Source organism: Periophthalmus magnuspinnatus, chromosome 4 (genome assembly GCF_009829125.3).
Source record: "Periophthalmus magnuspinnatus isolate fPerMag1 chromosome 4, fPerMag1.2.pri, whole genome shotgun sequence".
NCBI lineage: Eukaryota > Metazoa > Chordata > Actinopteri > Gobiiformes > Gobiidae > Periophthalmus > Periophthalmus magnuspinnatus.
The window spans coordinates 17,693,348-17,710,432 of record NC_047129.1 but is presented as its reverse complement, the minus strand read 5'-3'; the positions used below and the strand labels follow the sequence as shown (position 1 = coordinate 17,710,432).

The 17,085-nt window shown below is 40.1% G+C and overlaps 1 protein-coding gene across 1 annotated transcript in view; it reads left to right on the top strand.

Annotated features, from left to right (window-relative positions):
• Window positions 1-15,095, top strand: part of grin3bb (glutamate receptor, ionotropic, N-methyl-D-aspartate 3Bb) — a 115,882-nt gene extending 100,787 nt beyond the window's left edge. Inside the window, exons 4-10 of the mRNA XM_055221538.1 lie at window positions 1,965-2,110; window positions 9,136-9,251; window positions 12,221-12,372; window positions 13,240-13,404; window positions 13,488-13,555; window positions 14,209-14,810; window positions 14,889-15,095. Of these exons, the coding sequence (XP_055077513.1) occupies window positions 1,965-2,110; window positions 9,136-9,251; window positions 12,221-12,372; window positions 13,240-13,404; window positions 13,488-13,555; window positions 14,209-14,810; window positions 14,889-15,079 (1,440 nt within the window). The 3' untranslated portion in view covers window positions 15,080-15,095. The remainder of the gene's footprint in view (window positions 1-1,964; window positions 2,111-9,135; window positions 9,252-12,220; window positions 12,373-13,239; window positions 13,405-13,487; window positions 13,556-14,208; window positions 14,811-14,888) is intronic.
• Window positions 15,096-17,085: the final 1,990 nt, after the last annotated feature.

Here is a 17,085-nt window from a genome sequence, read left to right as displayed (position 1 = left end):
TAAAAAGTACATTTTATTTAATAGATTATTTTTCAAGACCAAGGTTTAGTTTGTTTTCATCCCTGACGTTGGACTGCAGGTGGCGCTGTTGTTCTGCCTCCACTGGTAGGAAGACAGAGCCACAACCTGTTTAAATCAGCTGACCAGGCACATCACAGCAACATCACGTGGCCACTCTGAGGCGCTAGTGAGCAGTCCAAACAAACAAACAAACAAACTAAACCTTGATCTGGAAAAAGAATCTATTAAAATAAAAATTAACAGAAGACCAGAGGAACCTCATTGGACTGTAAAAAGTCAATATTAACACTAGAACGTATTTCTTCTGAATGATCTTAAACATGACAGCTGTAACAAGCTCTTTTGTAAGCATTTATCCACAGTTATTGTTGTGCCTTTGTAATCGTTGCCTATTAAAGCTCCCGTGACGTGCCGTTAGACATAGACCATTTAGTGACAAATGGCTCCACCGATCCTCCATCAACAGAACAGGCGCTTCAGAAAAGAGCTGTAACATTTTTACACCAACTCAGTGTTTCTAATGATTATTGATAACTATCTACACATTCATTACTCTGTGTTAGTGAAGGGCCTTTTGGCTCTTTTATGGGATCCGAATCTTTTGAATCCGTTTGTATAAAAGAGTGTTTCAAAAGACTGGCTCTTTTCTGTGTTACTTATATGACAGAAGCCACTGTGAGAACCACTGACTGTATAAAGAAGTGGACTAAGTGAGTGTGATAGCATTCAGTTCCAGTCAAATGAAGCTCATTGAGGCTAGCAGTTATAGCGGCTAATCTGGAGCCAAGTTGCATATTAGTAATTCCAACTGTGAGTATCATAGCAACACTGTCAATCAAACCTGTTGCTAATACTGGCGGGAGTGACCTCAGGGAAAGATTATTTGTTTGTTATTAATGTTCATATCATGATTTACTGACACAATAGCAAATTCAAAACACCGGGATCATGTAGAGCGGGTTAAAACAAACATTTTAAGACCAAAATGACAAGGTTCACTGCAGCAATTACAGAAGGAGAGGTGACAATTTTTCAATGTAAAGTGAATTGGAGCCAAACTCGATGGAGTCAGAAGCGCGCCCCTGAGCACTTCGTATTCGAAAGGTAGCAGCTAGCACGTTAGCTATGTCCATTTATGAACAGAGTCTATGGTGAGAACTCAATTTAACACCAAACTCATCAAAGAGAAATGATCATGGCTAAGGTCGGTTTAAAATGGTTCAAACTGAGAGTGGCAGAGTGTTTATTTATTGAAATGATGTATAATCTAAATAAAACACTGCACTACAATAATAATAATTTTAAAAGTAAGTGTTATTATCATGTCAAATACATTATCTGTGCAAAAAGCTCTCACTCGTGTTGCTTGCTCTGCGTCTGTGCTCATTCTTTTGCTGATTCAGCGATAATCACTATAAAAAGGCACAAAAACTAGAAAAAGACATCGATTCAGCTCTTTTCAAAAATGAGATCCGGTCCCATCCGTTCACGTTAAGGAACCGGTCAAAAGAGCCGACTCGCCACATCCCTGCTCCGTGTTACTGGTGAAATCCTCCAGAGCTGATAAAAGCGTACGTTTTCCCATAGCTGCTTGGTGACTTCAGTCTATACTCGTTATTCATTAACTTTGTGCCTCTTGTCATAAAATAATTGAAGATTAAATTTGCTCTGTGGATCACCTGCTTCGTCCTAATTACGTTTTTAATTCAGCTGCAGATTGGACCATCAAGCACGTCTCTGGATGTTTATGCAGCGCAACGGCGAGCGGCACAGGCACATTTTAATTGGGCGTCTGTCTGTGTTGTGATTGGACTGTAAATTTTTAACGAGAAAAGACCCAAGAGTCAAAGGCTGAGATTCAAATGCTCATTTTTCTTTCACTTTTGGTTCATTTGTTATTTCTTCTTCCTCTTCTTCTTCTTCTTCTTCTGTGGCGCCTGTAGCTGCACCATCCGTCTCGGGGTTTTCGTTTTGGTACAGTGCGTGAGAGCAGCGCCGAGGATTACATGAAGAAGAGTTTTCCAGAGATGCACGAGTACATGAGACGCTTCAATGAGCCCACCACGCCAGATGGGGTCGCCACTCTGAAGTAAGGGACCACACGCTATTCGATGCGACCTTATGATGTCATGTGGTAATACAGGAAGTGCTCCATACACCTTCAGCCCTGGAATTGTCAGTCTCTGCTGAACTAAAAGTAAAAGGTACTATAGATGCTAACTTGAAAACTACCACTACATGACATCACAAGGTGGAACAGAGCATTTTGAGCTTTGGAAATGTACACTTCCAATTTGTATAATATAGGACCTTTAATGGGGATATGCAAAATTGACTTTTATGAGCTTTTAACCATGTCAAACACTCAAAGTTGTATTTCGGGGCCTATCATATGAGATATTTTTGCTTAAAGGTGCATTATATAACTTTTTTGGTGAAGGCCTGCTACTTCACCATTTCATTATTCCTGGAATATTCCACAGTATGACTTTAAATGTATCTATCTTCATAAAAGGTAATTTGGAGCAATAAAAACACCTGTAATTGGATGTTAGACAAGTTTAAAGCCATACTGTGGAGTAACATCAACAGTGGCTCAGTTGGTTGAGTGTTGAGTGGCCACTGATCCGGAGGTTGGAGGTTCAACTCCCACTCTCGGCTTAAACATTATCAGCTGACCAACCAGATCCACTGACCCACAGGTTGGCAGAGTGATTCCAGTTCCCACAGATGAATGCTGTTGTTGTGTCCTTGGCCAAGACACTTAACCCATCTCACCCCCAGAGTCTGTGTACACTGGTGTGTGTGAGTGTGTGTGTGTGTGTGTGAATGGTTCTTTGAGTGACAACAAATTTAACCATTTTCATCTCCAAGGCGGCTGCTATTTAGTAGTGACGGGACTTTTGGCTCTTTTATGGGATCAGAATCTTTTGGATCTGCTCATGTTAAAGAGACGTTCAAAAGACTGGCTGGTTTACTATTTATTTAGATGAGAGAAGCTAATGTGAGAACTCATTTTATCTACAAACTACAGTAATCACAGAGAGAAACGAAACAAAACCAAAGCTCAGATGTGTTTAAAATGATTCAAACTGAGAGTGGGAGTGAGTTTACCCTTTGAAATTACTCAAAATCTAAATAACATGTTTCACTACGATAACAATAGCTTTAAAAATAACTTATTATGATGCCAAATAGGGTTTTTTGTGCATACTCTCTCACTCGTTTTGCCTGCTCTGCTTCTGTGCTCATGCTTGTGTTGGTTCAGTGTTAATCAGGATAAAAATGCATAAATATTAGATAGAAAAAGATTTGGTTCTTTTCAAAACTGAGATCCAGTTCCAACTGTTCACCTTAAGGAACCATTCAAAAGAGCTGGCTCGTTCACAAATGTCACATCACTACTGTTTAATCAATTCAACAAGCTTCCTTATGAACTCGTGTGACGTTTACCATCAAAATAAGTGCGTAAGCCCGCTATGATAATATGAGATCTATAATGCAAAGGTTCATTTGAATCTCTTCTGCGCCATTGTCCAGAACACGTCCCCCTCAGGCCAAGGTCACACAATGTTTAGTTAGGCAAATGAATTCTCCCCTGACGTGTTTAAAGAGATTTAGTAGCTGTTTTTTTAGGTAGATCATCATTTTACATTCTGTTCATTGTAAACCGTAATACTGACCTAAAACGGCTTAGTAATAAAAACAGGTCCATTAAATGTTCAAAACCGCAGAACTGATGGGACCTGCCTTTTCATAATGTTTTTTTTCTCTGGTATCTGAAGTACAGATACTGGAGCAAAAAAAAAAAAAGAAAAAAAAAGTAAAAGCATCACATGAAAAATCAGCTTAAAAATATTCCCAGCATATCTTGAGGTCTTGTAAGGCTTCATATAAGGCTGATTTTGGCAAAGATTTGTGCTGAATTTTGTTATGAACATGTTAAAAATATATCCTCAGCCTTTTCAGGAGGTCCCAAAATAATAATAAATACTTTTACTTTTCAGTGCTTTTACAAAATATAGTGGAGTAGAAAGTACAGATAGTGCTCTCAAATCTAGTGAAGTAAAGGTAAAACGTATTCACTGTAAAGTTTATATACTTTTTACTTGGGAAAAATAGCAATGCAACAGCAGTACCTGTTTATGGGACATGGGATATGGGCAGGGATAGGGGGTAAGTGAAAACAGGATTTTTTTCAGTGCACTCAACCCTCAAATGCAAAACCTACTTGGATTAATCAATGAAAACAAAACTTTGAGTAATCTAATGAGGAGAGAACTCTGTTATGAACTCATGAAAGCTGATTTTGCATAATGTATCTCCTGCCATCCCATTTTTGCATAAACTACATTTAAAGTAGTAGTATGAGTAAAGCATATATAAGTCTAAATAGTATTGCTGTGAGAAAATAGTTTTTCTTTATGTGTGTGTCGGATGCGGCCTGTTTAGCTCTTTGTCACTTCTGTTTTCATGCATTCCCAGCCCGTGTGTGGCTTTATTGTTTGGATGTTTGAAGCGGCGCTGAAAGCCGAGATAAAGCTGTTGGCCACACTGCAAATTCCACAGCACTTTGTTTTGCAACGCTTCCTATCTGTCAAAAAAAAGTTTACAAAATCTACGACGTAATTACAGTTTCTGGCAGAAAATTAGCAAGATATTAGTCTGAGTTATCTTGAAGCAGAGATATGCATTAATACTGGCATTCAGTGTGTACAACACTGTGTCCATGGTGTTGTTTGGAGATGCTAAAGATAAACAACTTGATTAACAGGGCATTTTTCTATGTATTATAACACAATAGAATAATGAGACAATCAGTGGTCATTATTTTGCATGGCTTCTGCACAAACATGATGCATCTAAGAGAGATCAGGCCTTGTTGGACTTTTAATTCATACTTTGCAGTGACATCGTGTTGGAGGTGTTCAGCAGTTTTCATGTCGACACAGTAGTAAAAGAGGTTCTGTTTAGGAGTTTGATTTTCAACTAAAAGGTTAGAGTGACCAACTGCTAGCTAGCTCATGCCTGTAATTTTATGTGTGAGAGACTTGTTTAACAGCATAAATAAGATCATCTGTTGTAGTTCCAGCTAAGCCAGTTCTTTATGGTGAGATTGTGTTAAAACAAAGCTCAGATTAAAGTCTAACAAAGCCACAGACAAAGCAGTGCCTACAGTTAGCATCACATGCCCAGAGAATGTTGATGATCAGCTGCAAAGTATCAATAGACAGCAGAGGTGCCAGATATCCCAGAGTAAGAGGTTAGTGCTGCATTTATCATAAAAATAGACAGTAAGACACTTGGTTCATGTGGTGTTTTGGAATTATCAGGATGAGAATATTGCAAATAATGTAATAATCCTGATTCTCTCAAATGAAACTGTGAGAAAAAAGTTACCATCCATCATTTCTATTAGATTCTACGCAATATTTCCACTAAACTATAAAAGTTGAGAAATGCCAAAAGTTGCACTCAAGAAAGAGCATTAAAAGCACAAAAGACAACATTGTATTTTGTATTAATAATGCTCTGAGTGATTGACAGGTGGATTTAACCAATCACAGAGAAGTGTGAATGAATTGTGATGAAAAATAGTGATGACAGCTCTAAATGCATTATATATCATCCGCCCCTGGTATAAAATGTAAATAATATAACAGAAGCATCTGATTTATTGTCTGAGGAATATGCATATCTGAAGTGGAAATGGTGTCACAGTCTGACATTGAAAAGATGATTTCTGCTTTTATTTTACCTTGTGGCTTGATTACTCTAACTTTGTTTTTACTTAACATTACAGTACTAAGTTCCCATCGTCACTCCGGTCCCATCGTCCCTCCAAATTACGCCAGTCCTGTCGTCCTCCCACATCACTCCAGTCCTGTTGTCCCTCAACATCACTCCGGTCCTGTTGTCCCTCCACATCACTCTGGTCCTGTCCTCCCTCCACATCACTCCGGTTCTACCCTCGTTCCACATCAGTCCACTCCTGTCGTCCCCTCGCTGGCTTCCAATAAAGTTTAGAATTGATTGTAAAATTTTAGTAGTTACTTTTAAAGCACTCCACACACAGGCCTCCCAGTGCATCCTGGACCATTTAACTCCTTACTCCACTGGACGTAGCCTCTGCTCCTCCGGTCAGAAGCTGATTGGCTCTCTGTAAAGCACTTCATGATTGTCATTTGTGAAAAGTTTACATACTTACTTGATTTATACAATGCTTTATAGACACTCAAAGATGCTCTAAGGTACATTATTCATTCACTCCACACTCAGCGATGGTAAGACACCGCTCTGGGGCAGACTGACATAAGCGAGGATGTCAATCTGCACCATTGCCCCCTCTGACCACCACCAACACTCACACACCCACCACTTTCATTCTAAGCAATGTGGGTGAAGTGCCTTGCCTAAGGACACAATAACAGTTTTTTCCACTGGAGCCCCATTTTGGTGCCTTGTATTCCCAGCGGTGTCCCATCCAAGGACACTATGACTGAAACAACAGGACACACAAAACTGCAGGAAGAGCAGAAGCTGTTGTAGACTCAGGCAGATGAGGTGCCTTGGGCGACAGCAGCTCAGTTGGTAGAGTGCTTGTCCACTGATGCGAAGGTTGGCAGTGCGATTCCACCTTCCACAGATGAATACTGCCATTGGCAAGACACTTAGCCCACCTCGCCCAAGTGTCTGTGTACACTGGTGCATGAATGTGTGTGTGAATGGGTGAGTGGCTCCTTGATGTAAAGCGCTTTGAGTGTCTTGAAGGTGGAAAAGCACAAAATAAAATGTGACCATTGACCATTTACCTGTATGTTCATTGCAGTTCTACCACTGAGCCACAGTGCAGCTCATTTTGGTCATGTCTTAATATTGGACGTTGTACTGCCTATAATTGTGTCCACAGAAATAAGATAATTTCAACATATGGAAACGGTTTAACTCTTTTCATGACCTTTATAATGATCCAATAATCTGGTGTCTGGATTTACTGTATATGAAGATTGGGAGGGGAGGAGGGGGGCACTTTCGTTCAATAGTGTCTTGAACATTTATTTTTCCATTTACTCCGATGTGACGAGGCACTTCCCTGATGATCTGAGGCCTGGACTTTCTGGTCAATTTCACCCCATCATCAGCGCACAAAGCTGGAAGCGGCTTTACAGTCCGAGTCTGTGATGGAGGGCCGTGCTCTTTTAAGTTGGGTTTCCATAGCGACAAAGCCTGTATTACTCCACAGTTTAAAGTCACAGTTCAGGCTTTTAATGTAAGACAAAGGAGAGATTTGATTGAGCGCAAGTAAAATACAACTTAAACGCCTTTCTGTGATTGGTAGAACTTCATGAATAATTATATTTGTTTGAGTTGGTTCGTTTGTTTCCCATGTGTTTTATTTGGCTTATAATTTTAGTGCTGTCTTAAATTCTGTGAAATGATCGACAAACACCAATCCCACATGCAATACAGTTTAAAAGATGAACTGCTACTGTAGTGGTGAAAGTAGAAGTGCGAATTTACAAAAGCAGGTATAGGCAAACTTTCTCAGATGCATGAAAGAGTTTAATGATTTTGTTGGCTACTTTTAGCAGTAATTTACTGAGTGAACATTTTTTTTATCAGAGCTTTTAAGATAATAAAAATGGACTACGATGTGAACTTAAACAGCCACATCAGATCAATAACATCTGCAGCTTTTTACCATCTAAAAAACTTTGCAAAAGTTAAAGGTATAATGTCAAAACCAGACTTGGAAAGACTTATCCATGCATTTGTCTTCAGTAGGTTAGACTACTGTAATGGCCTGCTCACTGGCCTCTCCAAACGAGCGTTAAGACAGCTGCTGTTCATCCAGAATGCTGCTGCTTGGGTCCTGAGTAGAACCAGGAAGTACTTCACACATGCATCCTGTGCTCAGGTCTCTGGCTCCTGTGGCTCAGAGAATAGACTTTAAAGCAGCTCTGATTGTGAACAAGTCTCTCTATGGACCAGCACCAAAGAACATCTCCCACATGTTAGAGTCACATGAACCATCTCACACTCTGAGGACTTCAGGGACCTGCCTCCTGATAGTGCCCAGAGTCAGGACTAAACCAGGAGTAAACATGGGAAATCAGCATTTCAGTTTTGTGCAGCTAAAACCCTGAACAGTCTTCCTGAAGATGTGAGACAGGCCTCTACTTTGACAATGTTTAAATCCAGGCTCCAAACGGTTCTGTTTAGCTGTGCATATGACTGAAAGGGTTTTATTCTGCCTCTTCTCTTTTAATGTTAATTTTATATTTTGATTTGTTATGCGTTGTGATCTTTGAATCACTTTGAATTGTGCTATACAAAAAAACTTGCCTTGTCTTAAGGCGAGATCATTATGACAGTACAGACAATACAATACTCCATTTAAACATCATCATTTAGGGTTTAAATGGTCCTAGGTATATAAATCTATAAAACTAAACTAGGACTGTGAGATATGACCAAAAATTCATATCAATCCATATTTTTGGACAATTCTGACAATATTATAGCAATTCAAATGACGTGTGCTCAGATGCCTTTCTTTCTTCTATATTTGTCAGGGACCATGTACAAATCCATTCATCTTACAATAGAAAAGATTATTTGTACCAGATTTTGCTACTTCTACTTTCCATGTGCAGTCCCTGGGTGAAATGTGTATTTTTAAGGTGAACACACATTAAAAATACACATTTCATTACAATTACATTATTATTACAATTACATTAAGACTCATCATCATCATTAGCAGTAAAATACAATAATATGTCCCGATGTCCAATTCATGTTTCCTACAGTCAAAACCCATATAAAACATCATTATATTCACATTTGACACATTTGCTTGTCTGCAAATGTGAGTGTTTAGATTCATGTATGAGTGAGCTGTACAAAGAACCACAAAAGTCCAGAAATATCATTATTGATGCTCACACTGCAAGTTTCTGCTCTTTTACTAAATCTTTTCTGACTTATGTCCCACCTCTAGATTAAACTCCTAATGGTTTTTTCATAGAGTCTTGTAAAAATGATTTAGTCTGACACTGTGAGCTGTGCCTTCAGCTGCTCCCGTAGTAACTGTGTGTGTGTGTGTTGAAGGACAGATCCCCCTCAGCTCGATGCATTCATCATGGACAAAGCCCTCCTGGACTATGAAGTGTCCATTGACGCTGACTGCAAACTGGCCACTGTGGGGAAACCGTTCGCTATAGAAGGTAAGATTTTAGAATAAAAGTTATAAAGATTCGGATTATGTCGTTACACTATACCAGGGATGTCCAAACTTGTTTCACAGAGGGACATGTACATATTTGAACATATTTGAAGATGGATTTCAGATGGATGCATTTTACATAGTTTTGACAGAGTTACTGTGCTTTTAAAAAGGCTTGGAACACAAATTTGAGGTCTGCATCACAATGCAATAAGATGCTTTTGAGGTTATAGAGGTAGAATTATGTACATTTGCTCTTTATACTGCCCATGATCATTTGGGCCAATTCAGCAGGAGGTTTGAGTGCCAGCAAAAATTGGTCTGAGCGCCACATTAAGCTCCTGGGCCGTAGTTTGGACACCCCTGCACTATACAGTTTACAGATAGCGGGATAATTAACATATATGGAGGTTTTAAAATGCAAACTAAAGCATTATGCATTATGTAATACTTCTGTTTACTGTTTTAAATATAGTTTTGACTAATGCATCTCTATGGCTGTTTTGCATTCTGTGACAAACATGGCAGATTTTGTCAATAACAGTCGCTTTTTGAATTTTGGTCCAAAGCACATGTACATGTGTTCGTGTCTAGTTTTGCATTTTTGACTATGATGTTGCATTGATAAAGAGAGAGATAAATAAGACAGACCACTGCACAGTCTTGGAATCTGCCTGAGCCATCAGAAAAACTGAATATCCAGGTCATTCAGTGTATTTAGGTTGTCTACGGTCCTGACTGTGAAGTGTCTTTGAGGACTATGAAAAGTGCTATATAAGTGTGAAGTCACCGTGGAAACCATATTTTTACCTGTCACTCCCAGACATGTGTATTTACTCCATTAAGACTGCATTAGGTGTGTGTGTGTGTGTGTGTGTGGTGATGTTCACTTCCTCTCGCTGATTTCTGACAGAAAAAACTTTCCCAGCGTTTCATCATCACACGCTTCAGAGCTGAGCCAAGTCCCTTCAAACGGTCTCCAGTTAAAGTTTGACTTGAATCACTTTCACCTGCTGACACAAAGTACACTTTAATCACTCCTGCTCTTAACACGCGTGACGCGAATAACAAGACTGCCCCAAGTGGCCTGGCAGAAGAGTCTCTGGCTAGCTCTGTTTTAAAGCCACTGTACCAGATTTTTACAGTCTTAAAATGTGAAAAATAGTCCATAATCGTTCATTATAACTGGCAGTGGTTCAAAGTTATTCCTCATTTATCTTATGAATTGTGAATATCCCAATTATTTACCAAGATGAGTTTATAAGCACTTTTAACAACTTTCAGAGGCCAGAGTGAGGTTTTGTTGTCACGGTAAAGCTAACAACAACTAGCATGCTAACACTTCCTCATTATCAGACAATAAAATACTTTATAATTAGACGCAGACATTACACAGCTGACTTATTTTGACCTCAAGAGCTGCTAATAAAATATATCTGGACTGGGAAAGGAATTTTGCTAAAATACATGAAAATAAATCAGGTACAGGGCCTTTAAAGGAGCACTATGTGAGTTATTAGTGTCTTTGTATTCTCCATGGAGGCTCCATGGAAATGTTCCATAAATTGCATAAAACTTTAATCTCCATAGAGACAAGCAGCATTTGAATAAATAAAAGGCAGATCCTGTGGAGCATTCCTGTAAAGTAATAACATAGACTTAGGTAGTACCCCTTTAAATTTAGACAAGGAACAATGTTAATTTCTCCTACACCAATTAGTAACACCAACCAAATTGCACCTTCTTTCTATTCATTTAAATGAGAAGGGGGCTCATGTTAGGTTTCTTGCCCCTGGCCCCCAAATTTCTGTTAACAGGCCTGCACCAACACAAATACAGCAGACTAAAACCATGTTTATGTAGAGACTATTAGCTTTCATTACACGTTTCATGATTATGTGGTCACATTTTCATTAAAGATATTAGACATGGGACACTTTCATGATTTGGTTTCTCATTTTTACAGTGACATCAGATTCCCCCTTTGTCTCGCACTGATTATGTTTCTTAGCCTTTTGTGTTTTATCAGTTTGGATGAAGACAAAATCTTTTTATGAAATTCATCTGGAGTTCATGAAAGGAACTTTTCTCTTATTACTTTGAAAATGTTGTTTTTCCCCATTAAAAGTATTCGGCGGAGTAAGTGGGGGGACAAAGAGGCCTGTTGTCCCGGCCCCAGAGTCTTAGGGGCCCAGAATTGGGCCTCTTCCTTTTCATTTAGATTAGAGGGGGGTACATGTGAGGTTTCTTGCCCAAAATTTCTCTCAATGGGCCTGAGTACGTTATAAAAGTGTGGGTATACTAACTTGTCAAAGCCTGATCTCATCAGCTAAACAGGGCCTGGCCTGGTTAGTACTTGGATGGGAGACTGCAGGTAACTCCAGGAGCCACAGTGGGGCGCCAGTGGGGTTGAGTCATTAGACAAGACATAGAGTATTGTCTAGTATGAATGTGGTGTATGTGTGAGTGCATTGGTAGTGGTGGGAGACTGACAATGATGCAGATTAGCAGTCTCTCTTCTGTCAGTCTGTCCCAGGGCAGCTGTAACTACAATAGTGTCTCACACCACCGAGTGTAGAGTCAATGAATAATACACAGTAAACGCTTTGCGAGTCATGAAAGGCGTATTTAAAAAAGTATTTTAAAAAGGCCTAACATGACAAAAATAAAATTGCTGTATTTATCTTAAGACATTTTTAAAAATGTGTAAGATGAGTCACTAGAATGCTTTAGGTTGAGAGCTGATTGATTAGCATAAGTGTTTCACCATGTTTCTCTTTTCACTCTGGAAAAGTCATTCGAAAACTGTGCCAAGAAATGATGCATGTGAATACTAGCTATGTACTACAGGGTTTGTGAGAGCTAGGACTTAGATATATTTATACTTTCTCCATGTTTTAAAAATCAGGAATGATTTTTAAAGTTAGGTTGAAACATTTGTGTCTCAATGCGTTTGTTTGTTTGTTGCAGGTTATGGTATAGGCCTCCCTCAGAACTCTCCCCTCACCTCAAACATGTCCGAGTTCATCAGCAGATACAAGTCAGACGGTTACATGGACCTTCTCCACGACAAGTGGTACAAGATGGTTCCCTGTGGCAACCGGGGCTTTGTCGTCACCGAGGTCAGTCATGAGAGTTTGAATTCACTTACCAACATCAGCACGTAATGGAATGAGACTACTGACACGCTAATGTTTTGGGTTTTTTTTTCATTAAATAGGGTTTTTTTTGATGTATCTTGCATAATATCCCCTCTAACCTTCACACTCACATTAACAAAATGTCTAATCTTAGCAATTTATTTGATTACATTCAACGATCGCACATTCACAAAAACACGACTATTTATTGCAGACACATACTCTCAAAGCACTTATTATTATTACTGATTCACTCCATACTCTGTGATGACAAACTACAAGTTCTGTAGCCACAACTGCCCTGGGGTAGACAGACAGGAGTGAGGCTGAAAATCTTCACTGGCCCCTCTGACCTCCTATTGCTCACACACCACTTTCATACTGGTAATTGCAGGGCCGTTGACAGAAATTTGAGGGCTCACGGTAAGAAGCCTCACAAGGGCCCCCCTCTAATATAAATTAACAGGAAGAGGCTGATAATAACAGAACTTGATCTAAGCTGGAAACAATCCTTGGGTTTGCGGACAAGTGCTCTAACCCCTGAGCCACTTTAGATCACTACTCATAAACTAATCCTGAGCTTGTTAAATCTATTCTTGACCTTGAAAAAACAGAATGCATAAGTTACATAGCCTCTTAGAATTACAGATATGGAACTTGGCTCCTAATTCGCCTCTATAACTACTAACCTCGATGAGCTTCATTGGATCTGAGCTGAACGATGTGGGTGACGTCACACTCACTTAGTCCACTTCTTTATATAGTCTATGGTCAGTAGATACCAAAAACCATCCTCTTTCCTCATCCCATCATCATGTCTCAGCCTCAGTGTTTGCTGTGCTGTTGTAGACTCTTCAGATGGGCATCAGTCACTTCTCTGGCCTGTTCGTGCTGCTGTGTGTGGGTGTGGCCGGGGCCTTGTTGACTCTGGCTGGAGAACATGGATTCTTCAGGTTCATTCTGCCGCACATCCGCAGACGACAGAACCTCAAATACTGGCTGCACACCTCTCAGGTTGGACACGCCCATTTGGGTTCCCCATGAGTGCCTCCTCTGACCTGACAAGTAGTTAATGTTTCTGTGTTTTGGTTTGACAGAAAATCCACCGAGCTTTGAACATGACCTATGAAGATGTGAAGAAGCAGCGCGCAGAACGAGAGAAAAGGTTTGAGCTGCTCTGATTCATGTGGTGTCTGAACTCGGGTGTAGTGGCCTTATTTGATCATAACTGCTCACAGCTTGAGCCCTTGGAGGTTTGGCTAGTTTATTTGCGATTTGTAGTTAAAAAGACTAATTAGAAAACATGTGCAAGAGCCCCCGAAGTGCACCATAAAACTGGAAAAAACAACTACATAAACAAACAATGAACTTATGTAACAGAACACTGAAGTATCAAGAAACTTATGGACACATTTCATTATGGACAACTTATATGTTGTGTTTCATATTTTGTACGACAAACAACATGTAATTTTGACAATATTTTTCAAAATAATGGAAAAAAAAACGTGACTCCTTTAAAAGTTGCACACTTTAACTACATTGAAGTCATATTTCTTTTTGTGTTTAATTTAAATATATGTTAATTTTCCAAGTTTAACAAATAAACACAAAAAACAGCATAACAAAATTAAAACCAGAACAAAAATAAAGAATAAAAACAGTGAGAGATCAAAAGAAAATCCTCAAAAACAAAGACAAAAACAGCTGTAGACAATGGAACAAACAAAATGATGCCTCATTCCTCTTCTCCACAGTTTGAGCGCTGAAAGCTCCTATTGTCATGTTGTAATTCTATGTGTCATGTGTCATGTCCAGCTGTAACCTGGAGAAGTCCCAGCCCCCTCCGGGACCAGCCCCACCCGCCGCAGGAGCTGCAGCCAAGTGGAACAATGAGACCCCAAAGGAAGAGGCCACAGCTGCGGCCCTGGACGCCCGAGACTTTAAACGTGTCCACTTCCACCTGGAGACCCTGAACACACGGCGGCTGCTGGCACGCCTGGCTGCATCTGACACCAAAGCAGCGGTGGGTAAAAGCGACGGCCCCCCGCGGCCTGAGCCCGTGGAGAAACCAAAGCCTGCGTTTGGCCGGGTGTGTGAGAACGGGGGACCTGCACCATCTTTGGCAAGTCTGATTCTAGCTTTACCTAAAACATCTGCCAGCACCTCCTCCACCTCCTCTGCTGCTATTCGTACAAATGTATCGACTCCGCGAACAGTCGCCCCTCCCTCCAGTACAACAGCCCCGCCCACAACCGCAGAGACCACACCCCCTGTTGTTGTGGCTCCGCCCCGTCCTGGTGAACTAGAGGAGTTACAGGTGCAAATTGAAGAAATGCGTGAGCGACTGAAAGTAGCACTGGCCCGCAGGGCTGAAATACAAACCACTCTGGCCAAACCTGCTCCAACAGTAACAGCCAGTGACCCCCCTGCTACTTCTACATCTACTACAAATACAAGTACAAGTACAAGTACAATCTCTACTACAACCACAACAGTGACCACAACATCATGTGGCCCCACTCCTACTGTGTCCACTGTGTCCACTGTGTCCACTGTGTCCACCGTCACCACGGTAACACCGCTTCCAGCGAACACTAAATGTGTGACCACAATGACAGACCTCCCTCACAAAGTCCTGTCCAAAGTGCGGCCCTTCCCCAGCAGACTGTCCAATGAGAGAAGGTGATGCTCCGCAGGGCCGATCATGGGTCTGTTCGCACAAATGTTCCAAACAGCCATGCTGAGAGTATTTTAACACTTCAGTTTAACAGGCGACTTTTAACTCGTGTCTTGTTTTTGTTCATTGTGGACTAAACCTTCCTAAGTATGGCTTGATTTTACTGATGATGGTTTTCTAGTTCATATTGACATCTTCAGTAAAATCTGTTGGTGGACAGAGGAGGTGGCGCTGCTCTGAGAGTCGGATAAAGCACTTTCGGTCAGAGCCGAGATGGACCTGAAAAGAGATGAGCTGCAGAAAGACACTTTAGGAGCAAATGTGAAAAATACAAAGTTGTTTGTTGTTTGTTTATTGTCTCTCTGAAGCACTCAGGTTTTAATAAGTGTAGTTTCCAATAAAATCTATGATCCTCCGTCTCTCATTATATTTAACGCACAAACCCACAGAATATATACACCCATCTATACTCATTATGGGCTACATAAGATAGGTTAAAACTACACATTTGTAAACTTGACTCATTTTACAATCACTGTCAGCAGGTTTTGTATGCACTGCTGAAAACTACACAGGAGGTAAATTACTGAACAGTAGACGTCCCAGCCTATACTTACTGGGGCGCAGCAGTATGCGCACTCAGCGATTTAAACTGCTACAAGTTTACAAAGTTTGGAATATTTGTACATTTTTATTTAAATGCCACAGTTCCAATAACTGACAGATATAGTAAGTTGTAGAGTGTAAATTACAAAACGAATATGCTTCTTTTGCTGTAGCCTACTAATAGTATACCATTAATTTAAAGAACAACCAAACAACAGCCATTTTACAAATACTGGTTTCTAAATAAGCCAGATGCATACCTGAAAATGGCCATACAGTGATTGATAACTATAGTAAGTGGCATAGTACAAATTACAATTGCTGCATTAATAACGTTCCGACGGCCCGCCCTTATGTTTTGATGGACTGGATGCCGTTCCTGATCGGTAAGCGTGGTTTATTCTGCTATTGACTTAATTGTCAAATGTGTATCATTATCATTAGCATTAGCTAATGCCAATCTGCGCCCCCCGACTACCACCACGCACACACGCACTTGGTGAAGTGTCTTGCCTAAGGACACAATGACAGATCCTCCAACCTTCGGGTTGCGGGACCAAAGCTCTAACCACTGAGCAGTTGCAGAATGACTGTCTCACTGTACGATCATGTACAGTGTGTTCTTAGTTTCCAGTGTGTGTTTGTTTACATTTTCACGTGTGTGTGTGTTTGTTGACTGTTTGCAGTGTGTGGTTTGTAAATATATATTTATTTTGACCCATATCACTTGTTTTGACTGTATTTTATATACAAATATACATTTTATATTGTGTTTTGATATGGTATATAAATGTACAGTAATAGAGCAGCTGGGTGTGCAGATACAGATTCCTCTCAGTGTGAGTTTTCAGTAGAGCCTCACTGATGTCTGTGGGTTGAAACATTCAAAAGTTATTGCACTTTTTCCAAACGTTCTCCAAATGTCTTCATTCGGATAGGTTTGGAGAGGCCTGGACTTACTCATGATAAAATGATTGTAAAACTCTTATTTTTATAGGTATTGACCTCAAATTTGAAATGTAAGTGGTCAACAATCTTGTCAGTTGAGGTATGGTGTATTTTTGTCCCCAGCTCCCTACTGCAGCTTTCTACACCTTCATTTTCACAATATTTTTTTGGCGAGGGTGAGAAAAAATTGTTTTTATGTGTGTTCCAAAGTGTATAAATGCTCAGCAGACAAACGTACAGTGATTCTGACGCCTGTGGGTAAAACTATAGGGTGTTTCCTTTACAAAGACCCCAAACTAGTGCAGTTACTACTGAGGGTTCAATAATGGTGATTATTTTAATTTGGAGAGGTCAGAACAAAGGCAATTTCACCAAAATCACCCGGAATGCTAAGGGGTTTTAAAGAACAGCCTATAACAAAATAATGGACTTTTTACATCAAAAACTCACTAAAATAACCT